This window comes from Canis lupus, chromosome 3, assembly GCF_048164855.1.
Source record: "Canis lupus baileyi chromosome 3, mCanLup2.hap1, whole genome shotgun sequence".
In the NCBI taxonomy this organism is placed as follows: Eukaryota; Metazoa; Chordata; class Mammalia; order Carnivora; family Canidae; genus Canis; species Canis lupus.
In genome coordinates, this window is record NC_132840.1 from 15564855 (window position 1) to 15590041 (window position 25187).

Here is a 25187-nt window from a genome sequence, read left to right on the forward strand (position 1 = left end):
CAATAGGGAATTGCTACTTCTTATGAGAGAGTTTGCTCTTGTATCCTCTCCTCTCAACTGCCTTAGCAGCCAGTGCAGCACTCATTGGTTCATTTGCTTTACAAGCATCTTCTGAGCACCTGCCATGTGTGCAAGACACCAGGGGATTACAGTGAATGAGATGGGCACATTTTAGCCCCTTGTGACTCTTACATTCTAATGAGGGAGACAAACTGAAATAAGAAAGACATATTAATAAGATGATTATTCTAAGTGGTCATAAGAACTCTGAAAAGGATTAAAAAGAAGATGCAGGATGGGGTGGAGGCATTTTGCATAGGTGGCCAGGGAAAGCCATAGAAATCATTCTACGTGTGGCACTATGGGGCATTCATATGCCCCCTAAGTGCCAACATCGGCTGGCTTTACCCTTAAACATTCCCTGATTCTCGAATTATTAGTACTGCCTGCCCTGTTACAGTAGAATTAAGGGCCTGTTTTTGCCCTTAAACTTCAGAGTTTAGGTCAAGATCATTGCAACAAAAGAATCTGTAAGGGAGCAAGAATGGCATGTAATGAAGGATGCTGTCTGGAGCAAGTCCCCTGAAGATAGGCTTTGTGCCACTCACAGCTGTTTTGTTGCTGTGGCTGTAATTAACGTGATGCTGACAGCCTGCTGTGGGTAACCAGATTGATCCCAAATTACATGCAATTGTAAGAAGTGTTTTCCCTTTCTCCCCTCAACGCACAATCACAACACACAGTGTTAATGAAATAATTGCAGTGTGCCCAGGTTCAATGACAGCACTCATAGAAACATGGCCAGGATGGAGGTTGAGATTCTCCTGCCTGAAACAGGGGTGCCGATTACAAGAATGCTATATAGTTGGAGGTCAAGAACAAAGACTATTTCCTTTCAGAGACCTGGTCCAATGTTAGTTGGTCATTTAGAAGCAAAATGAAGATAGGGCATGCTAAGGAGTGGAATGATGACATTGTTCTAGAAGGTTCTAGAAAGGAATTTTCTTCTACCTATTGAAGAAAGGCTTAGAAATTAAAGCCATACTTAGAACTATACAAGAATTTCTCAGATATCCTAATTATGTTCCACCTTAAAGCTCTTGCAGAGCTTGTACTCACTCTTTATCAAATATGCTATTTGCTTTTAGACTATAGCAATGGTTAACAGTGGTTAGCACTTAGAGAGCAATCTGACTCCAATTTCAGAGCTCCTACTCACTAAGTCAAAGATAAGGGAAATATTTTATATTTATAGAAAACCTACTCTGGGTCAGACACTGTTCCAAGAGCTTTCTGTATATTAACACATTTAATCCTCATGATGACCCCATGAGGTGCAGTAGGGAAACACAGCCTAGAGAGGTTAAGTGACTCGCTTAAAATTGCACAGCTAGTAAGTGGCAGAACTGGGATTTAAAACCAGACACTTGGCTCTAGAACTCACTTAACCACAACTATGCAGGAATTGCAGATTTAGCAAGCATCCGTTTCACAAACATTTACTGAGACACCGCAGATGCACCATGAAACGAGTCATTAATCATTTCTGTACTTGGTTTTTATGGGAAGCCAGTCCATGGCCAAATACATGTGTCTCTTGGAGCTGGCCTCCGGGCCCTCAGGGAATGTGCATTAGTAAAAAATTTTGTGCATGAATCTTATCCTTGCTTTTGACTTGTTTTTCTCACACTGATTTTCCTGACCATATGATTTTCCCACTTAAAAAAAAAAAATCAAAATCTTTTGTGAGCTCCCACAATTCAGGAAAGAGACACGGTGTAAATAAACACACCAATAATATAAACATTACCAATGTTCCTAAGTGCCCATCACATTTCCCTTCTAGAGCCCTCTAGAAATTGGAACTTGGGGTTTCTAAATTCTGGTCCTGTGTACTATAGGATGTTTACCAGCATCCCCTGGCTTCTACCCAATAGATGGAGTAGATTCCTCTGCCTTCCAGTCACCACAACAAAAACGTCCTCAAATGTTATCACCTGTCCCACGGGAAGTAAAACTTACCTCAGATAAGAACCTCTGGCTTAGTCCCAATGCTATGGCTTCGCCGCCACATCATGCTGTTCCTTCTGCCTATATTATGTTCCCTCGCTCTTTTCCTCGTGGATTCCCACCCACTTCTCCAGCTGTGCCATCATCCCCCCTAGGAAAGCTGCTTTTGTGGCTAAATCATCATCCCACTGAGTCCCCACCACACTTGGTGGACTTCTCTGCCACCCTGCTCCTGCCCCCACCAGGTCACTGCCATCACCATTCATACGCTAAATTCTCCCAGAAACCTGAGGAAATACCCAGCCACTATCCGTAGCCAAGGGATATGAAACACACAGAAGAAGAGAGAGCACAAGTGAGAGCCAGGATTTGGCTCCAGAGCTAACAGTCCCAGCCCCACGCCTCAATGGTCCCATGACATGTGTCCTAGTAGCTGTTTTCAGGAAGTCTGTTTCTCACTTCCACCTAGAGCTCGTGCTTTGCTCATGAGCATCACCAGGCACTTATAGCTCTGCCAGCTAAATAGCTGCTTTAAAAAAATACCCCAACAAGGACCACCCCTGGGCCAGCTGGAACCCACCCCACTATAGCAGCCCCCTCCTCTGCCTGCAGTGCTGTGGACAGGGCTGGCTTGGGCTCCCTCTAACTGACACCTGCTCTCCCTCCAGTGGTGGCAGGTCGAGAAGGTGAACCCCATCAAGCTCTATGAAGAGAACAAAGTCATCGCAGGATTTTCCCTCCTAAATCTGCTCTTCAAACAGGGCCGTGCAGGCCTCATTCGAGGAGTGGTGGACAAACTCATTGGGCTCTACAACCAGAAGAAGATCAAGCCTGTGGTAGACTCCCTTTGGGCCCTAGAGGAGGTAAGAATGATGTCACCACCCCCAGCAAATAATCTCTTTTTACTCCAAGAAGATCTGGGCAGCCAGATACAGTCTTTTATTCGAATATTATTCTCCGGGCTGGTTCATTTTAAATGAGAGTCCTAAAAGTTGTTGTCCTCTAGAATCGTGCTTTGGATATGAGAAATATTCTCAGTTCCATAGTGATTTTCAAACTTTGTGCCTCAAACTACCACTTGTACTATGACCCCTTCTCAGGCCACCAGGTTTTCATGGGTGTGGACGATCCACCTGGGTTCTTAGAGGGCATGAATATTACTGCAGCATCATTTATGATATCACCTTGTGGGCATATGACATTAAGGTGGGGTCAGACAATGACTCAGAGCTGATATATTTTGTGTGCTAAACCTCAATGCTTGGAGACCCCTGGAGACGAGATGCTATTAGCTGTCACAATGGGCATTGTAATTATTAATGAATTGTTGGATCTAGTATTCATCTGAGTGTATTAATTGATCTACCAAAAGTTCTAGCATTTGAAAGTGTTCCTTTGACCATGAAAAAATCAAGAATCCCTAATGAATCTTTAAGGATATTGAAGCATGAACTGTCTGCATTGGTGCAGGTAGGATGTGTTAGGAGGAGGCAGGGTCTAGAAAATCTTCCAGGACCAGGGAAGTTCTGGGCATATGGGTGGCCAGTCTTGGTGGCTACCTGCTAGGAGAAAATAAAGAGGTACAGCCTAGGTTTCAAGAGACATTTCAGTGGGAAATCTTCCTAAGTCAGACCTTTGGCTTCTGGGAGCCATGAAGCCCCTGAGAAATATCTTAAAAAATATGGGAATGTGTTTTGTGTTTGTTTCGTCTTTGCATTTTGCATGGGTGAGTGCCTTACAATACAAGAAATTTTTTGTACTTTTGGGAGTCACACACATCCCTGAAAAAGCTAACAAACATAATGTGCTGTGGAATGGATAGTACGTGTTGTCCTGGCAATAAAGCTGGTGCTATTTGCCTAATGAACTAGGTTAGCCGAGATCAAATGGCTCCCCTAAGCACAGAAATCGCCCTACAAAAAGCTTTGTGGGGGTCCGCATGTAATCAAGTAGAACTGGTCTTGGATACACGGACCAGGGGTGCGCCTATATATGCCTCTCTGATACTGCAGTATCCTGGATGGTCTTTAAAAAAAACCAACCAATAAAACCCTTGTGTCTTCTAATAAAAGAAATACATGCTTATTGTAGGAAAGTCCTAAATTAAGAACAGAAGCATAAGGAGAAAATAAACTGCAAGTCTACATTCCAGAGATAACATTGCTGACATTTTGGTTTGCGTCCTTCCAGTCTTTTTTCTTTTGCAGATGTTCACTGTGATTCGGCTTCTTGTTAAACCCAATAATCGTGCATTCCTTTGCTTTGTAATTTCCAAGATGGTTAGCCTACTGTTATGCTTTCCTCAAAAATGTTTTTAATTTACCGAGTCAGACATCTGTTCCATATTCACTGTGGTATCTCAGTGGCATCGAGGAGGGCTGGACTACATGGTTACTGGTTCTCAGTGGTCAGAGAGGAGAGAAAACTGGAGGTAGTCAAGACCAGGGCTAAGAGATGAACTTGACTATGGGACAAAGAAGGGGGCTTATACTTAAACTCAATGTTCCGAAGGACCCAACAAATCTGGAAGCATTTAAGTAAGAGATGAAATCCAGAAGGGGTCCAATTGGCCTGGTGAGTCCTTATTCTAGTATTTGAAATCATTCCTTGGTCACAATGGTATTCCTTGGTCACAAATATGTATTGAATAATTACTGTATACCCAGCACTGTGCACATGCTGGAGACATAGTGGTGACCAGACAGCCAAGATACCTGGGTTTCATGGAGCTTACATTTAGAGGGATGGGGGAAGCCCAGAAAATACTGGGAAGGAGACAAAAATAAGCAAGGTATTTGTCAATTTTCCGAAGTTCCTGAAAAAATTTAAATTAGGGTATATGTTGGCAAGTAAGTGGAACAGGGAGATGGTCTCCCTAGACCATTGATTTTCAACCTCTTTTTCCTTATTATCTGCCCTCTCAGGAGACTTTTTAGACTTCCTTTCCTGCTGAAGCCCCTCTATGATATTCTAATACCATGGGTATACCATCCATCCCTCTGTATCAATTTAGCTACCTACCTATCATCTAGCTAGCTGCCCTGCTGTTTATGTCCTGCATGTATATCTGTGCTTTACAGATTAGAAGAGTAAGATTTTTTTCATCTTCCAAGAATCAATTTCCATCCCTTTGAGGGGTCGTATTGTACTCACTGGAAATACATGCTGTTGAGTGACTTCAGACAAAAAATGTTAGGTATCATTTGTGCTGGGACATGAAAGAGGCAGAAAGCTACAAAAAAAGTGCCCCTGCAAGGCAGAGGCCCACAAAAGTAAAAGGACAAGGATTAGAGGGATGGATTATGTGGCCCCTTTCAACAGGTTGGTGTGAGCAAATGTGAAAATGGTATTTATCCAAAGGACACAAATATAGTGATTCGAAAGGGCACATGCACCCCAATGTTTATAGGAGCAATGTCTATAATAGCCAAACTATGGGAAGAGCCCAGATGTCCATCAACAGATGAATGGATAAAGACATGGTGGGGGGGCGGTATATAAACACACACACACACACACACACACACACACACACACACACTGGAATATTACTCAGCCATCAAAAAGAATGAAATCTTGCTCTTTGCAATGACATGGATGGAACTAGATGGTGTTACATTAAGTGAAATAAGTCAGAAAAAAGACAAATGTATGATTTGACTCGTATGTGGAGTTTAAGAAACAAAACATGAACATAAGGGAAGGGAAGGAAATATAAAATAAGAGGAAATCGGAGAGGAAGATAAGCCATAAGAGACTCTTAACTCTAAAGAACAAACCGAGGACTGCTGGAGGGGAGGTTGGTAGGGGAATGGGTAACTGGGGGATGGGCATTAAGGAGGGGTCTTGATGTAATGAGTACTGGGTGTTGTATGAAACTAATGAATTACGGAATTCTACCCCTGAAACTAGTAATACAGTATATGTTCATTAAATTGAATTTAAATTAAAAAAAATTTGTTTAAAGGAGTGCCTGCCTAGGTGAGCAGGGGCTGGATAGAAATCTGGATTTTAGTCTAAGTCCCATGGGAGGCTGCTAACAGGTCATGATCAAAAGCTGCCACATTTGGGACCCCCAAGGGTATTATCCACCAAGGAAGAAGCAAAAATTTTAAGGCTGCATCCCAGGCTCCAGCTGTAGAAGTCTGATATCCAGGAAAGCTCTCAACCTGATCAAGGAATGAGGGGGTCACCAACGTAAACCCGGCTTTTATTAGGGAAGATCTGCTCATGTAAGGCAGGGGGACTGTGGAACTCCTGTGCAGGTGGGAGTTAACAGGGTGGGCTAAGCCGAGGATGCAGAGCAAAGGTTCTCAGGATGCGCACTGACCAGAGATGGGTAGCTCAGGCTGGCAGTTGGCAATGGACTGAGTAATGGGTCCTATCCAGGCAAGTCCAGGAACTTTATTCCAAATGCTTCCCAAATATACCCACCTGCTCTCCTTTCTACTCATGGCACTGTGGCCTGAGCTGGCCTCCCTCCTGCAGTGAGCTCCTGACTGGCTCCTCGCTTCCATCTTGCCCCTCTACAGCGCATTCTCCACCCAGCAGCCCAAGTGGACTTCTCACTACCTAACCCAGACACGTCCACCCTGCTTAAACTCCCGCCATGACTTCCCACTGCACCTGAGATACAGTCTGAATTCTTTCCTGGACTGTACAACTCCTGCCCCACTTACCATCTTTACACTGTCCACCTCACCTCCTCCCTCTGAGTTTCAGTGGCTCGCGTGTCCCTGGTCCTGAAACTACCCAAACCTGTGTGAATAGGGGTATTTTGGACACTCCTTCTCCAGATTTTCACAGAGCTGCTTCCTTCTACCAATTCGTCTATCAACTTCAATGAGACCTATAGAAAGAGGCCTTCCCAAAGCCCCTCCTCAAAGTGGCTTCCTGCACAACCACCCACCCAGGTATTCTCCCCCTTTTTACCCTGTTCCACAATCTACATTGTATTTACCATTAGTTGAAATTATCTAGTTGGTCTGTTGGCTTGTGGAGACTCTAGTCTCCCTCCACTAGGAAATAAACCTCAGATGAGGAAAGACCCCGACTGTGCCATTCCAACATCCCAGTGCCTGGCATGGAGTCAGTGCTCAATAAACATGCATTATATGAGTGAATTGATGAATCCAGCAATACACAGAAATAGGACTACCTGGGTATTGTCTCCGTTCAACAATAAATGTCTGTTGAATGACATACAAAAACAAGGTATTATTTAAGATGACTTGGGCCCAATTGACATTTTGGCCAAATCATCCTTTGCTGGGGGTAGGGGTTGCCCTATGCATTGTAGGATGTTTAGCAGCATCTAAAGCATCAAGTGGTTTCTGCCCACTTGATGCCAGCAGCACCCCTCCCTGCCAGCATTTTTTATTTGACAATAAAAAATACCACTAGACATTGTCAAATGTCCCCCAGATGGGATAGGAAGAAGGGCAAAGCATCCATTAGTTGAGAAACACTGCTTTAAAAGAAGCCATATTGGTTAAGATAGTGACTAGGATAACAAAGGAATTACAATTTCCTGTAGCAGGCTAGTCATCCACAGAGGATGTTGCCTGTTTGCCAACAAAAACATCTACAGTCACTCATCAGTAACACCCACCGACTTTCTGGGGGTTCTTTTCTACAATATTTACAGACATCTGTTTAGAGCTGCAGTTGGGACAGACTCGGTTATTTATCAAGCCCACGCGGCTCTTCTGGGCTTGAGGAGAATAGAGCCTGCTTATTACTTGCGAACCTCAGAAGGATGACTGTAATGATTTTTCCCCTCCCCTTTGGTAAACGATTTCACAAAATTGCTTTTCAGGCCAGCTCTGTAACTTCATCAATGGAATATAAAGCCCATAGGGATTAAAAGAAAATTTTCTTGGGCTCTCTGAGCCCTCAGACTAGAAGATTTAATAATTTCAGAAACAATTTAGTGTTTCTTTTTTAGCCATCTGTCTTTGACTTTATTGTAAATTTAATACTTGAGGCAGAGATACACTCCGGCTTCAGGTTTGCCTCTAGATATTAAATGTGTAGCTATACATTAAGTCAGAGAAAAGCTCATCTTTCCCAACAATTCAGACGTGGAAATGAAAAATACTTGTATTTGTCAACCAGCAGGAGTGACTTTATTGAGACCTACTGTGTGCTAGTACTATTTTAGGATTCCCTGATCCTTAAGTTTGTGACTTAGTTTCTGAGACAACACTGAGGTGTCAGTCGTGGGGTTAAAAACTGTTAAGTAAGAATGAATGCTCAGAAGTGGCTCCAAAAATGAGATGGGGCTTAGTTGAGATCAGAAGGATACAAATTCCTTGGATGATGTTGGGTTAAAAAAACAAGGCTTTCAGGGGCACCTGGGTGGCTCAGGTCATGATCCCAGGGTCCTGGGACTGAGTCCCAAGTCAGCCTCCCTGCTCAGCGGAGAGTCTTCTTCTCCCTCTACCTCCCCCTTCTTGTACTCCTGCTCTCTCTCTCAGACAATAAATAAAATCTTAAAAAAAAAAAAAAAGACAAAAACAAGGCATTCTAAGCAGGAGGGACAGTGAAAAATCTCCAAAGCAAGAGTAGGGGGTAGGTGGGGTGAGAGGTCTGAGTGAAACACAGCAGAAGTGGTTGCCTAAGGAGGAGAGGAAGGTAGGTTTGGTCATGGAGTCACATCCTGGAGGCCTTCACTGCCAAGCAGAGAAGTAGGACTGATGTTCTAGGTGAGGTGATCGCTCTTGGAGAGCATGGTCTGAGGAGCATGGTACCATCTGATCCTTTCAATTCCTAGAAGCCCATCCTGGTCCCAAGTGGGACACTAGTATGATACACCTGGAATATGTAGGTGTGGCCTCTAATTAAAAATGCCTTTCCCATCTGCCATTTTGTAGCACAGGGTCTACTCTCTTATGAGCCGAATTGCATACCCTTACACATTCATATGTGGAAGCTCTAATTTCAGTACTTCAGAATGGAATTATATTTAGAGATAGGGCCTTTAAAGAATTAATTAAGTTAAAATGAGGCCTTGGGGTGGGCCCTAATCCAGTCTGACTGGTACCCTTCTAAGAGCAGAAGATTAGGACATATGGAGAGACCATGTCAAGACATGATGAGAAGATGGCCATCTGCAGGGGCAGGAGAGAGGCCCCAGAGTATAACCACCCCTGTCGGCACCTTCATCGGGGACTCCCAGCCTCCAGAATTGTGAGAAAATAAGTCTCTGTTTAAGCCGCCAGTCTATGTTATTTTATTATGGCAGCCCCAGGAAAATGATACAGGGTTGCATGGAGATCTTGGCAGTTTCAAAATCTTCTATTAAAGGCACTGTCTGTAGCATTTTACAATATTATTTACATAGTCGTCTGTGTTTGCACTCTGCAGTTTGATACCACTAGCCACATGTGGCTATTTAAATGTAAGTTAATTAAGTCAAATTAGATTCCGTTCCTTAGGGGTACTAGGTGCATTTCAAGTGGTCAATAGCCACACATGGCTGGTGGTTACCGTATTAGACCATGCAGAGATAGAAGAACGTGCCTGTCATTACAGAAATCCTGCTGGAGCTGATCTTTGAGATGATGTCATCCTTCTATTTGAAAGTAGGAAAAAATTTTCCTCCCTAGCAATCTGGCATGATTACCTTTTAGCAAATTATATTAATTATGCCCTTCCTTGTGTATCTCTCTTTGCTATCCAAATGTAGTCATTTATTTAAGTGCCCCTAAGCCCTCATTATATTTTCCCTGCATTTTCCCCTTCTTGTTAATAGTCATGGTTTAATTACATGTGTGTCTTTCATCCTATGCCATCACAAAGCTATCACAAAACCTATACAGAGATATAGGTCTGCCTAAAAGAATTAATGAAGGAAAAAAAAAATACAATGCTGAGCTTGATAGGGACACTTATCTGTCCTGGAGCAGGAGGGTAACTTGGTAAGAGACAGTTTAATGTTGAAACCAGCAACCAAAGGTGGAATGACCCAAGAGACCAGATTGGGTGGGAGTGTGATTGTCAGTGTAAAAGAATGGCAGGCTTCGACTCCAACACCAGACTGGGAAGTTCACAGAAGATGAAGCCAGGCATCGGAAACAGTTGTCTAAACTCAAGCTAAGGAGGCAAAGATTCAAGGAGAAACCATGAAAAATTCCACTTAATTATGGCAGCTGGCAGCTGGCTGCATGGACTGTCTTTAAAGATTTAGAAGCTCCTTTCGAGACACACTTGGGGGTAGGGAGGGTATTTTAAAGACATCATCCCAAAGCAGACAATGTGTGCTGTATCATGGGTGCATTGGTTTGGAGGATGGATTGGGGGCAGCTGGTCTGGCCCGGAAGTCACTGCAGATTTTGAAATACAGGTAGGTGAGCCCCAGGCAAAAGTGAGGGCAGCGGAATGGGAGAGAATAAGTGAGTCGGGGTCACTGGAAGGGATGGAAATTGAAAATAAAAGAGAAAAGAGAAGCAAGAGTCAGAGATGACCAAGGGTCTTATTACCTAGGAGACGAGGAGTGGGGTGCTGGAAAACACCATTTTTACTCAGCAGTGGTAGATACTACCATGAAAAAAATCTGATGAACTTAGTTATGGGTTTGGTTGAAGGGGATGAGAGAACATGCAGGTGGAGATGTCCACAATTCAAACCCCCAATCACATGGAGATGCAAGAGGAGGGTCCTGACTGGTGCTGTGACTACTGCTGCGGCTACTGCTGCCATTTCCAGAGGATTCACTGTGTGCTGGACTTTGTTAAGTGTTCTGCATGTATTAAATCATTTGGACTGCCCCAAGCCCTGAGACCCAGCTGCCATTATCCCCATCCTCCAGGTTACAAATGTGAGGCTTTTGGGAAGCTATACTTGTCCAAATCTCCTGCTTATGTTGAATTTAATGAAAATTTGAAGCCCAGTGAAGTCTGATGCAGAGAAGTTATTGAAAAAATGGCAATGATTAAACTCACTGAACAAAAGAATAAGCTAAATAATCACATTAGCAAACACTTGGCATCTCCTGTCTACATGTGCCAAGCACTTTCCATTAATTAACTCATTTCATCCCCACAATAACCTCGAGGGGTGGGTAGTGTTATTATCACTGTGGCACGAGTAAGGAAATGGGATTAGTGATGAAGTAAGGTGCCCCAGGTCACACGGCTGGTATGTGTCCACGATGGCAATCACACCAAGACAGATCGGTTCTCGAGTCCGTGTCACTTCTTTGCTGCAGAGGGAAGAGGGCTAAGGCCTGAGACCCAGAATCCCCCAGCCTTCACGACAGCAGGCAAAAGATGAGGTGTCCATAGACGGCGGTGGCATGGGGACCACCACGGTCTGACAGGTCATTAGTGTCGGCTGCTGCTGACAAGTCAGGAAGCACATAGAGGAAAAGCCTTTGGATTTGACTCTGGGTCATGCTGACCTTTCAGAAAGCCCTCTCTGTAGGATGATGAGAGCAGAAGTCTGGATGCAGAGAGTCAGGAAGGGAACGTGTGGGTAAGACAGGCTGACAGCCAGCATAAGCCTCCCATTCCACATTGAGTGGAACAAAAGCTCTGAGAATAGCCAGGAGGAACAGGCTCCAGGGTAGGGCTGTTTAGAAAGTAGACTAGTGGTTGCCTAGGGCTGGAGGATTTGGGGGGGAAATGAAAAGGTACCTCTAAGTGGTATGGTGCTTCTGTTTGGAGGATGAAAATGTTCGAAAATTACTGGTGGTAGTGGTTGCACAACTCTATGAGTATATTAAAGACCATTGCATTATATGCATAATACATTATATGCATTATCATGCATCATGCAGTATGGTTTGCAAATGATATCTCAGTAAGGCTGTTATATTGTGAGGGGTTGCATAGAATTGGGAATGGGAGAGATGGGAGGAGGTACAGCTTGGGGAGTCCAGATCCCTGGCCCCTATCCTTAGAGAATCCTATCTGCATGACCTTGTGAAACCATCCATGTATCTTGGTCCCTTCCTCTAGTTTCCAGATAAGGAAACCGAGTCTCCAGAAGCGACTGCTATGTCTGCTTTGTGTCCCTAAACTTCATTCTTCCTTTGCCTCATGTTCCCCTTCCTCTCAAGTAGAATCTTAGATTTTTCAATTCAATCAGTCCTGCCCCACACATGCGCGCACACACAATCTCAATTTCCATTTCCACGCACAGTCTCCCTGCATGCCCCAGTCACAGGTATTTTCTGCAGCTCAAACATCCCAGGGCCATCCTGCCCACAAGCCCTCCCATGCACCTGCCCTCAACCCTGCTCAGAGCTACCCAACACATCAGCAAATTGAGACACAGCTCCGGCTAGTTTATCTATCTGTAGTGGGCTGAATAACAGCCCCACAAGACGTCCACTTCCTTTTTTTTTTTTAAGATTTTATTTATTTATTCTTGAGAGACACAGAATGAGAGATAGAGAGAGGCAGAGACACAGGCAGAGGAAGAAGCAGGCTACATGCAGGGAGCCTAACGCGGGACTCGATCCTGGATCTCCAGGATCCGGCCCTGGGCTGAAGGCGGCGCTAAACCACTGGCTAAGCCACCCGGGCTGCCCAGATGTCCACTTCCTAATCCCCAAAGTCTTTGAAGATGTTACCTTATGTGGCAAAAGAGACCTGGTAAATGTGTTTAAGGATTTTGAGGGAAGGAGATTACTATAGATTATTTGTGTGGTGATCATAATCACAGGAGTCCTTGTAAAAGGGAGACAAGAGAGCCGGAGTCAGAAAAGGTGATGTGACAAAGGAAGCTGAGGGAAAGACATGACATGATGTGGTGCTACGAGCCAAGGCATGCAGGCACCTCCAGAAACCAGACACGGCAAGGAGGTTGATTCTCCTCCAGAAGGAACCAGTCCTGAAGACACCCAGATTATTTTATTTATTTTATTTTATTTTATTTTATTTTATTTTATTTTATTTTATTTTATTTTATTTTATTTTATTTTATTATTTTTTGAAATATAAAATTGTTCTTCTCTGGCTTCTTTATTTTTTAATTTTTTTTAATTTATTTTTTATTGGTGTTCCATTTGCCAACATATAGAATAACACCCAGTGCTCATCCCGTCAAGTGCCCCCCTCAGTGCCCGTCACCCATTCACCCCCACCCCCTGCCCTCCTCCCCTTCCACCACCCCTAGTTCGTTTCCCAGAGTTAGGAGTCTTCTATGTTCTGTCTCCCTTTCTGATATTTCCCACACATTTCTTCTCCCTTCCCTTATATTCCCTTTCACTATTATTTATATTCCCCAAATGAATGAGAACATATAATGTTTGTCCTTCTCCGATTGACTTACTTCACTCAGCATAATACCCTCCAGTTCCATCCACATCGAAGCAAATGGTGCGTATTTGTCATTTCTAATGGCTGAGGAATATTCCATTGTATACATAAACCACATCTTCTTTATCCATCATCTTTCGATGGACACCGAGGCTCCTTCCACAGTTTGGCTATTGTGAACATTGCTACTATAAACATTGGGGTGCAGGTGTTCCGGCATTTCATTGCATCTGTATCTTTGGGGTGAATCCCCAGCAGTGCAATTGCTGGGTCGTAGGGCAGGTCTATTTTTAACTCTTTGAGGAACCTTCACACACACAGTTTTCCAGAGTGGCTGCACTAGTTCACATTCCCACCAACAGTGCAAGAGGATTCCCCTTTCTCCACATCCTCTCCAACATTTGTGGTTTCCTGCCTTGCTAATTTTCCCCATTCTCACTGGACTCCCAGATTTTAATGCAGAGACCCATTTCGGGCTTCTGACCTACAGAACTGTAAGAGAATAAATTTGTATTGTTAAGCTACTGAGCTTGGGGTGGGGGTGGGGGTTGTGACAGCAGCAATTGGGAATTTTTTTTTTTTAAGATTTTATTTACTTATTCATAGAGACACAGAGAGAGAATGAGAGGCAGAGACACAGGCAGAGGGAGAAGCAGGCTCCATGCAGAGAGCCTGACGTGGGACTCGATCCATTGTCTCCAGGATCACACCCCGGGCTGCAGGCGGCGCTAAACCGCTGCGCCACCGGGGCTGCCCCAGCAATTGGGAATTAAGACAACATCTATTCAGCAAACACAGAGGCCGGGCTTTGAAAACACACTTATAAGTGGGAAGCGGTGGGTCCACACTCAGGTAGCAGCCAGGTAGCAGAAGTGAACAGCCAGACGGTTACCTAAGCAGGACATAAAACCCAAGGGAGAGAGCTGGAGGGGTGACCAAGACATGTGCTATAGCCCAGGCCCAGGCCTGGACGTTGAGAGAGAGGAGGTGGCTGGCACATCCAAGCACAGGGAGAAGGTGCATCTGGCTGAGCATGAAGTGATGGGGACGCCAAGAGGCAGACCTTGAGAGGAGGATGGGGAGACGGAGCACGTGCAAGCTCCCACCCCCACCCAGTGTGCCATCCTCACTCCTGCCAACTGGACTGTGTGGTTCTTCAAGAACCTGGGTCTCTATTGCCCCCTTGCCTGTCTTCATGCTTTTCTGTTATTTCTGCTTATCATGCCCTTCCCTCATCCTTAGCCTATGACGTCCCTGCTCCCCTTTCAAGATTCAGGGATGGTGTTGGCTCTTCTGCAAAAGCATCCTCAACATCCCATGGTCTTGCCATGATGCCCAAATCCAAGAGAGGAACCTCTGATTTTGGGTTCCCTGGGCTTGCCTCCTTCATCAACATGTTAATGGACAGCTACCTATGAAAAAATGGGGAAAAGGGGAAAAAAAAGATACATGGAGAAAATGGTATATTCTACCAGTTTCTAATTGGAGGAATTAAATGACCTAATACCTGACAAATATTAAGTGCTCACTAGCTATTACTCTTGCAGTGTGATGTAAATGTATCCCCCACAGAGCTGAGATCTTTGGGGCCAGAGACTCTCAGGCAAAATATCAAGCAAGGAGAACACAGGGTGCGCCATGCTGAAGATTTCTAGGGCCTCAGGGCAGGTGTGCCCATCAGCCTCGTGCAGCGTCTAACCATCCAGGCTCTAACCAATTTCGTCTCCACCAGAGACCACAGCAGGATGCGGGATTAGGTTTATTCACAGCTAAGTACTCCTTCTGGGAGCTCAGCAATGAATACATTTCTGTGATGAAGAAAATGATTGCTTTCGCCTCCAAGCCTATCGTTTGGCTGAAAATACATCACAAAACTGGAGTTTCTTGTAAGCCAGGGATAGAGTCGATGCAGGCTGCTTTTGACTGTGTTTTTAAAAGACCTAGACAAAATTCTGCTGCTTCTGAGGCTAGAAATGTCTGGTTGCTTCTGTTTGCTTTCCAAGTCGATGGAGCAATCAGTTTATAGGTCTCATTTGCAAGGCTAACACCAGAAGGACTGTTTTCAAATATTTTCCGAGGTATTGTACTGATGTGTTAATCACAGATTCTGAACTATTCACTAGAAGCAGATAACGAAGATAACCGTGTGGCAGACCAAGATCGTTTGAACCACTAGAGCACACATTTAAATCAGAGAATGTGCAAAGAAAGGTTGCTCGTCGGCAGGTAGGCGTGCTGTGGATGTTGCCTCTACTTCCACCTGCTGGAGGCATTTTCCTCCCTCAGCATCCCTTTCCTCCATTGAAAATGGGCTGCTGGAACCAAGGACCGCAGGCTGAATGGCTTGAAACAACAGAAATATATTGTCTCACAGTTCTGGAGCCCAGAAGTTCCAGATCAAGGTGTCAGTAGGGTTGGGTCCTTCTGAAGGCTGTGAGAAAGAATCTGTTCCAGCCCCTCCCCCAGCTTCTGGTGGTTCACCAGCATCCTTGGTTGTTCCTTGGCTTGTAGACATATCACCACATGTCTGCCTTTGTGTTCACATGGGGCGCTCTCTATGTGACAGTCTGTCTCCAAATCTCCCCTTCTTAGAAGCACAGCAGTTGTTGGAATAAGGCTCCCTCTACTCCAACGTCTTAACTAGTTACATCTGCAAAGACCCTCTTTCCAAGTACAGTCACATTCTGAGGTCCTGGGAGTGAGGACTTCAACATATGAATTTTCTATGAGGGCCTGGGAGCGCAATTCAAGACACAACAGATGGTAAGTCAGATACACTCAAAATGAGAAAATGTTTTGTGAAACGTAAAGGGCTGAAGAGACAAATTTTTGCCTAAGAGTAGGCTCCCAAACAGGGCCAAGTCCTCCTTCCACTGGCTACAGATGTGAGTCTTTGGGAAAGGACTCTAGGCTCCCTTTGGTCATCTGTGAAGTGGAGATAGTAGCGGTGCCTCCTCTATGGGGTTGTTGTGCAAATGCCATGGGTGGTACAGGGCAAGGTTGTGGGGCATGTCCAGGCACCCTATAAAAGTCAGCTGTGTTATCACCTGGGGATGCATGGATAGGGTATGGCCCTGCCTGTCTCTTATAATTCATCCTCCCAGAGCTGGCCCCTCTCTGGTTTGCCACCACCATGACGTGAACAGGCTTTACCGTTGCTCTTGCCTTTGTTTTTACTCATTTCCAAAGGCATCTGTGGGAGCTGCTTTCTGGAACAGAAGCTCTAAGCAGCACAAATGATAAACACATGCTGGTGTTTGGATCCTCTGATCCTCCAACCATCTAGGCTCTGATTACTAAACCGTTAGCTTGTTTGAGGTGGTGCTGCCAGGAAAGTGCCATGCTCTGGTTAGTCATTTAATAAACTCCAAGTGAGCAGCTGCCTCTGGAGCCCTGGGCAAGCGACAAAGTAACAATGGTGGCTCAAGTTTGACATTTAGCCTGAGCCAGGCATCGTCCTGGGCATTTTGCATGCACCGGCTCATCTAGACTCACAGCAATCCTGAGTGCTGTAAGGAACTATTATTTCCCCACTGTCCAGATGACATTGAGAGGGGTTAGTGGCTTGGATAAGGTCATACAGACAAAAGTGCTAAAGCCAAAACTCAACTCTCAAGCTGGCTCTCTCCTGAATCCGTGCTCATGGCCACAGCTTGGCCCCTTCAGGAGTAGGGGTGACTCCTAGGGGTGTCCCAGGCCCTTCTTCACCCTGCTTGCCCAGTCTTCCTGATTGGAGGGCACTTGGTTCAGGGGAAGAAGACTGGTCTTTCAAGACCTTGGTTCATTCTTCCCTAACTTCAGTGATTGCAAACGGGTGACTTTGAATTGCAAGCCTCAGTTTCCTGGTTCCGTAAAAATGGGCTGATAACCCTTGCTCTTCCTGCCAGTTTTAAAGTCTGTTACAAGCCATGTGTAAGCTGTAGACTGCATGCTGTATGGAAATGCTGCAGAGTGGGTGCTTAACACAACTCTAGTTTCTTTCTTGCCATATCTCTTCCCAAATGTGTGTCATTTTTATGGCTTCCCTAGCACATACACACATTATCATTCGGCGAATTTGCTCAACAAACCCTCAGGTTGGGGACATGTGAGGATGGGGACATGATGATTTAGCTGTTGGCCACATGATGCTCACCCCGATCTTTTGTAGGTGGCATGGTTATGTCCACGGTTCAGATGACAAGACTGAGGCCAGGCAAGCTGAGGCCAGGCAAGCTGATGCTTCCTCCAAGACACAGGACTCTAATGGCAGCACAGATTACCTTGACTTCAAGGCTGGTACTTGAGCTCGCTACTTCCCTTCCCTGTCTTGCACCAGTGGCTACAAATTATGAGCTAGTTGGGGCTAATGTTATTGCATTTCTATTGCTCGGCACTTGGATGTACTCCACACGATGGCTTTTATCATCCAAACCCCTGAATGCAAAGCTGTGCTGGGAAGTATAGAGGTGACAGTTCGGAGAGGCTGCACCCTGCCCTGCACCTTCTCTTTGCACAGTATTTTACTGGCCTTTTGGGCATCAAGACCCACAGTGATAGGCAGGACAGATGACACAATGCCCATCATAGAGAATTTTCAAAAGAGGGACTGGGCAAGATAATGTGTACGAGGTAGCAGAACCAGGAATCCAAGCTAGGTTTCTTGTTCTGGAGTTTATGTATTTTTTTTTTTTTTTTTGAGCTTATGTATGTTTGTGAGTATGTGTTTGTGCGTCTGTGTGCATGCGTTGCTGATTATATTGCCTTTTCCTCAGAATAACTTTTTCCTTGCAATTAAAAGAATAAGTTATATAAATATCATATAATCACAGTAGACAGCATTTAGAAAACAAAAGAGAAGAGATCACTCAGTTGTGCAACCCTAAGCAAAACGACTGCTATTGTTTTAATGTAGCCCATTCCTGGCTTTGTTCCTATACATCTGCTGCCCCTGCCCACAAAACTGTGGTCCTAAGTGCCCCAGATGTGCTTATGGGCCTGTGTGAGCAAATTAGGAGTGTGTTTGATGCTTGCTTAAGGAGGGACAAAGTATCCCTTAAAAACGGAGGAGGTATTTGCTTTGGCCCATCGGGGGTTAGGGTTTTAACATACAAATTTTTTGGGGGGGAGGGGAGGCCACAAACATTCAGTCCATAAGCACCTCCTTGATTCCCTAGAGACATTTAGATCAATCCTTTTCTAATACAAGGGTTTCAGGTAAAGAAGCGTGCTTTCAATATTGCTCGAGAGACTCAGGGATTCTTTCCCTGACCCACTTTTTATTTAAGAAAATGCTTTCTTCAATTTCCCTGTAGTTGCATGGAGTAATCCTTCATTCATTGGTAACCCAACTTGCCTTTACTGAGCACCTGCTATCTCCCAAGCCCAGAGCTGGGCGCTGGAGAGGCAGAAAAGCAAAGGGTCCTTGAATACCAGCTGGTGGTAAAGCAGACGTGTCAACAGAAAATTAAACTATAGTGTTGCAAGCTGAATAATGGGAGAGGTTCACAAGGAAGCCTGCTGGCAAACAGAAGGAATTCAGCTCTGCCTGAATGGTTACCTGGTTACGAAAGCCTCCTACCTGTCCAGGACCCGGGCTTTATTTGCATGTCCCTGGTGGGCAGCCTGCGGAGACAATGGAATGTTTCGGTGCTCCAGATCTTGAAATAATTTTCCTATGGCTAAGAGAAAGAAAGGTAAGAGTCAATGTCTTGCCATGGCTTCGTTATCTTTAAGGAAAAAAAGAATTAAAAAAAAGAAGGAAAAAAAAAAGAATTTGAGGCAGAATCAAGAAGAAAAAGCAATCGCTGAGAGGAGACAGCTGATATTATTCTTACTGCCCTCCTTCCCTTTGCCAAGATTCCACCTTTATTTCTTGAGTTTAAAATTTTGGAGGTTTCTTTAGATCTTCCCCAGAGGCAAGCTTCTGAGAGCAAATACGGAAGAGTCCCTGCTGCCCCCACGGAGATCATCTTTCTGTTCAGATCAATTTTCATCGCTTTCCTGCTTCTGGTTTCCCGGTGGCTCCCAGTGTCTTTGGCCATCCTGTTATTTCCAAGTTGACTTCCTTTGGTCTGTTTTCCCGGTTGGCAGGTTTCCCTGCATCGCTATTCTCTGTTTATGTCATTAGATGCAATTTAGGTTTGTTGTGTTACAGGATCTTCCCTCAATGCTCTGCAAATATGACTCACTCTGTCGCTTTCATCACCAATGTCTGTGCTTCCCCTAAAGCGTTTATGAGCTTATCCCAGACTTGCAGGGTTGGGAAAAAAAAAAAAAGTCATTAAAAATAGTTAGGAGCAGTGGCCACTGCTTCTCTCATTGACATTCCAAGCATTTTGTCAGGGCTCATGTTTGCTATAGGCTTAATTTTTTACATTTCCTTGCCAGTTGTTGGTGTTTCCTCTCACCATCCATCTCTGCCATTTGGGGATGGCCTTGGCACACAGCGGGACTTCTTGTTTCCATCTTCCACTGGGCAGTGAGTGTTGGACCAACAGGCTCTTCTCAGATGTGCCGAACAGTAAACTTTTTAAAAAGTGCCTTCTTTATTCGCTCTTCAGAAATTTTCCTGATACCTACTCTGTGCCAGGGAATGCTGTGAGAAAAGCAGCGTGCCTACTGCCTTAATGCCTCGAGTGTGGAAGGAGAGCGGTCTGGTGTGTAAATCCATCCATTCTAGAGCAGGGTGGTTCTGTGGGGAGCACAGTATGACCAGGGGTAGGGAAGCGAGGCAAGGCTTCAAGGTGGCCCTTGATCTGGTTCTCCGTCTTGGGCCACTTCCTACTTATCACTGTGGTTATCACAACAGGTGGGTCACATGCGAGGTGTTGGTTGGTACAGTCAGAACATGTCTTAGGCTGGGATCCCCTCAAGGCAGAGCCTAGCGTTCAGGCTTGTGTGCAAACATTTATGTGGGAAGTGATAAGGAGGAGAGAGAAGTGAGGGAGGCGAACATTCAGGAACCGAAGAAAGGATGTGTTATCAAAGCAGCCGGTGCGTTGGGAAGTGGTTTCCAACCACACTCTTCCGAGACCAAGGTGATCCCATACAAGCCGCATCAGGAGGAGGAGAGGAGGGGAAGCAGGCAGGACCGGGTTGATGGGCAGAGGCAGTATGCAGGTATGGACAGACTCAGAGTCCCAATGATGCGGGTCCAAATTCAGTCTCCTCCCGAGCAGATGCACCATCTCTGACAAGTGACTGAGTCACTCTGAGCCCTCGTCTCTTTAGCTGCCAAAGTCAGACTGGTCGTGGGTAGATTGTATGAGTAAATACAGCTAGAGTGTTCGATTCCTGGGGACACTTAGGAAACGTGTCTCGGAACTGCTTTCCTAGGACACCCGAGGGGAGGTGTGATCACTGAACGTCAGGCCCCATTAGCAAAGGGGGTGCCACGGGGCTGTGCGTGCATGTCCCCCACTTCCACGTCAGGGACCCCTCAGGGTGAGGCACAGGTGTGAGCAGGACTGAAGCACTGCACAAAGTTGCTCAGCACCTCTATGGTTCCAGCGGCAGCAGCTAGAGTAGGAAGGGAAGCCAGAAGATATGAAGGGCTAAGTAGGAGGGGTCTGATACGATAAAGTTTCTTTAGTGAAATAAGATGCAGACGCTTCAAGGGGGATACACCTTGCGAGGGGTAGCACAGAAAGTTCTCAACAGGAGGTGCACACAGTGGTTATGGTAGTAAGTGCTTCAGCAACTGGGCCTGGAGAAGAAAGCCTTGATGTGTCGCACTTGCCAGTGTCGGTGGCGTAAGCACTCCTACCATGACCAGGTGATCAATAGGACGTCACTGAATGTGCAGTTGAGAAGAGGCGCACATAACCGACTGCGGGAGCTAGCTTCCCGGGTACACATGCCTCGGCCCCGGGCTCCAGGGCTTGATTGACAGTCCGGTCACTTGGAGGACGCATTCCACCAGGCACAGAGCTCACTCTTGCTAGCCTCCTGTGTGAGCAAACCTGGCTATGTGCCTGCTTGACCACCGGTGCCATATAACACAGGCGGAAACAATCTCAGAACATTCCAGAATCTTTACTGTGAGACTATTAAAAAAATCAATATCTGGGGGTGCCTGGGTAGCTCAGTCAGTTAGGCATCTACCTTTGGCTCAGGTCATAGTCCCGGGGTCCTGGCATCGAGCCCCCCATTGGGCTCCCTGCTCGGTGGGGAGTCTCCTTCCCCTCTCCCTCTGTTCCTTTCTCCACTCCTGCTCTCCCTGTCTCTGAAATAAATAAAAATATTTTTTAAAAAATCAGTATCCAGGCTTCAGGCCTTCCTCAGGTCCATTTCTGCATGATTTTTTTAAATAAGATTTTATTTATTTATTCATGAGAGACACACAGAGAGAGAGGCAGAGACTCAGGCAGAGGGAGAAGCAGGCTCCATGCAGGGAGCCCGACATGGGACTCGATCCCGGATCTCCAGGATCGCGCCCTGGACTGAAGGCGGTGCTAAATCGCTGAGCCACCCAGGCTGCCCTGCGTAAGTCTTTAGGCTTCTGTTTACCTGGCATTTCTTGGATACTCCCCACTCCCTGCTGGACTTTTCTCAGCTCAAGTCTGTTCTGTGGGCTCCCCGGCACCCTGTACTTCCAACACTGAGATATACTGTCTTTCCACCATCCATAGTCTCCACCAAACTGTGAGCTTCCTAAAGGCAGGGGCAGACACTGTGCTGAGTTTTATATTCCCAACACCTAACTTACAGTTCAGTGCCTGAAACCTCATGAATATTAGTTCTCTTCTTCCCTACCCCAGGAAAGAGTACTGAGTTGTGCTGTGCATTGTGTTTGCCCCTGAGCAGGGTACGTTGGGTCTGGGAAGAGCAAAAGCCCAGCTGTGTTTCTCAGCATCAGTGATTAGAGAGAGGGCCTCTAACTCTTATTTCGTACCTGTTTAGGGAGAATGGTAACAGAAGCAGAGAGTAGCAAAGAAAGATTGAATAACAGCTCAGACAACAATAAAAAAGCCATCCTAAGGCTCTCCATGATTAGCTCTCAAGTGAAGCCCCAGATAATAGCATCTATCCAAGCTCAGAAGGCGAGAACACTTGTAGGATGCGCAGAAGGGTTAGGCAGCCATCACCTAGTAGTGATGATCTTTTAGTGACTTCAAATAAGACAAGGAGGGGCTCCTGGGTGGCTTAGTGGTTGAGTGTCTGCCTCTGGCTCAGGTCGTGATCCCAGGGTTCTGGGATCGAGTCCTACATCAGGCTCCTCTCAGGGAGCCTGCTTCTCCCTCTATCTATGTCTCTGCCTCTGTGTCTCTCATGAATAAATAAATAAAATCTTAAAAACAACCAAAAAACAAGACAAGGAGAGAACTGAGAGAAGAGGCAACAGGAAGGTGTGGGCAAAGGATGATACTAATAACAATACTATAATAATAATAAAAATACAAAACACACATCGAATACTTGCAATGAACTGGGAACGGTCTTTTTTTTTTTTTTTTTTTTAAAGATTTATTTATTTATTTATTAAGAGAGAGCGAAAGAGAGGCAGAGACACAGGCAGAGAGAGAAGCAGGCTCCATGCACCGGGAGCCCGATGTGGGACTTGATCCCGGGTCTCCAGGATTACACCTCGGGCTGCAGGCGGCGCTAAACCGCTGTGCCACCGGGGCTGCCCTGGGCACTGTCTTAAACACTTTAAATGCACTATTTAATTTCATTTGACCCTCACCATAACCATAGGAAGTAGTAGTATTATTTATCCCTATTTCAGAGGAAAGAAAATGAGACACAGAGGAAGAAAGTAACTTGCCAAGGATCACACAAACATGAAAGAGAAGACAATCTCTTGTTTCTAAAGAGGGTTTTAAAAATTAGTTTAATTTTAATTAATTTTAAAAAATGTGAAGGCAGTTCTTTCTCAAAAAAATTGTATGTTTCCTCTAATCCTTGCCTCCTCTTGCACTTCTTTGCCTCGCTTCTCGGCATTAAGGATTATAAAGACTTCTTGAGCTATTAGGTGCCAGGCAGTCTACCTGTGATCTTTGCAACCTACTCACAACCAGTCCAACCTTGGCAGGGAGACAGAGATTCAGAACTTGTCCAACACTGCACATCTACTTGGTGGAGGAGACAGGATTTGAACCCGCATCACTGGGATGCTAAATCTGTCCATGCCTGCATACTGCCTCAGCCTATTGACCCCATCCCGCCAGCAACCCCTCCCCACCTTCCTCCTGAGAGCTGCTCAGGGACACCTCAGGCTTTTGGAAGAATATAGTTGAAAATACTATAGCCAAACTGCTAGAGAGGACAGTCTTAGGAGACTCCTCTTCTGATCTCTTGGGAAACAAGAATGACCAACAGGGTGAAATTTAATTAGACTTGAATATTGTTTGTAAATATATACATTTTCCCACATGGAAAACTGGGATGCCTGAAGCTCCTCTCAATTCCCTGGAGCTCTAACGAAGGCCCCGGTATCTGACAAACAGGCACAAATAACATTTCCACTTCAAAGGAAGGAAAATGAAAAGTTGAGAAGCAGCACCTGCTCTTTTCTCCTGAAGGGAAGTTTCAAAGAGTTCCAGATAGAGCTAAAAATGGACTTCTCAGGGCATGTTTCACAAGCATGAATACCAGCGGTTTGGGAAATTTGGCATATAGTATCACTTGGCATGTGACATCTTAAGGATTGGAGAAGTCTGCATTAAAGAAACCTTATTAATACCAGTTAGATGATCATTGCCCAAAGGCACTAGCACATCACTGACATTGGCATCAGCATGAGCATCGTGCATTATTTGGGCACATACTGCATGCCAGGCATCGTGTTAAGAGCTTTATGTTCAGTTTCACCTTGAACCCTGACAACAAGTGAGTAAGACGCAATCATGATCCCCATTTTATAGACGATGAAGCAATGTCTTGGGGAGATTCAATACGTTTCCCGAGGTCACATTGCTAGTAACGGGCATCTGAACCCAAATAGACTGACTCCAGAGCCTTGCTTATAATCATGACATGTGAACATCGACTATCATCCTGCAGAAGAAGGCTGCCCAACTGGTTTGCAGTAGTGACCAGCCAGTATCTACACCAGCCTGCACCACCCAATAAGGCCAATGTCTCAACCAGAATGCCAGTTTTTAACTGACAATGAGAAACATAATCCCAACCTTAGACATACAGTATCTTTGGTTAGCTCCATGTCTCAGTTGAGGAGAGAAAAGGGGAATCCAAATGCTAATTGGCCAAAATCCTTGTTTATAATAAGGAAGTAACAAAGAGGTCAATCAGCAGCTTCTATTACTTGACCTTATTCCCCACTGTCAGAGCAAGGACCGACCCTCTCATCCTCTGGCTTGGTGCCCTGAGCAGTTGGGCAACAACATTTACTGAGGGCTGCCTTATTTTTTCAAGTTCTTTGGTCTTCTGCCCTTTTGAAAACTAAAGCTGCTCATTCACACAGCAAGTATTCAGAGAGCTTTTACTGCAGCCCAGAACTGTGCTAGACACTCTGAATTACAAAATAGATGCAGTGGTGTGCCGGAGCTGGCTCATACCAGCTCACAAGAGCCTATTGTTAGATACTCAGAAATTTTGTGAGCCAGTCATTCAACAAAACTATTTTATTAAATATCAAAGTATATAAACTTATAATTTAAAAAACTATGTTGTAAGAAAAGATAATATATACTTAAAACTCACGAGTTCTTAACTATTTTATATTTCACTCTCTGTGCTCTTGAGGTTACTTATTTTATCTGCATGGGTAAAGTACTATATAATGGTGCTTCATGACTCTACATGCAGTGACATCACTTGGGTAGCTTGAAGATCAGCTACAGTGGGAGTATTTACACCATGGAAACCAGGGCTTGATTTTTTGTTGCCGTTGATTGCATAAACTTAAGAAAGTAAGGCAGAAAATGTGAATACTGCAGATTAAATTTGAAAATATGTCACATCTGG

At 45.1% G+C, this 25187-nt stretch overlaps 1 protein-coding gene across 1 annotated transcript in view; it reads left to right on the forward strand.

Moving 5' to 3' along the window:
* The window catches only part of VAT1L (vesicle amine transport 1 like), a 147243-nt gene that overhangs the window by 75531 nt on the left and 46525 nt on the right, over nt 1–25187 (forward strand). The window contains exon 7 of the mRNA XM_072819165.1: nt 2679–2873. Coding sequence (XP_072675266.1) covers nt 2679–2873 — 195 coding nt within the window. The remainder of the gene's footprint in view (nt 1–2678; nt 2874–25187) is intronic.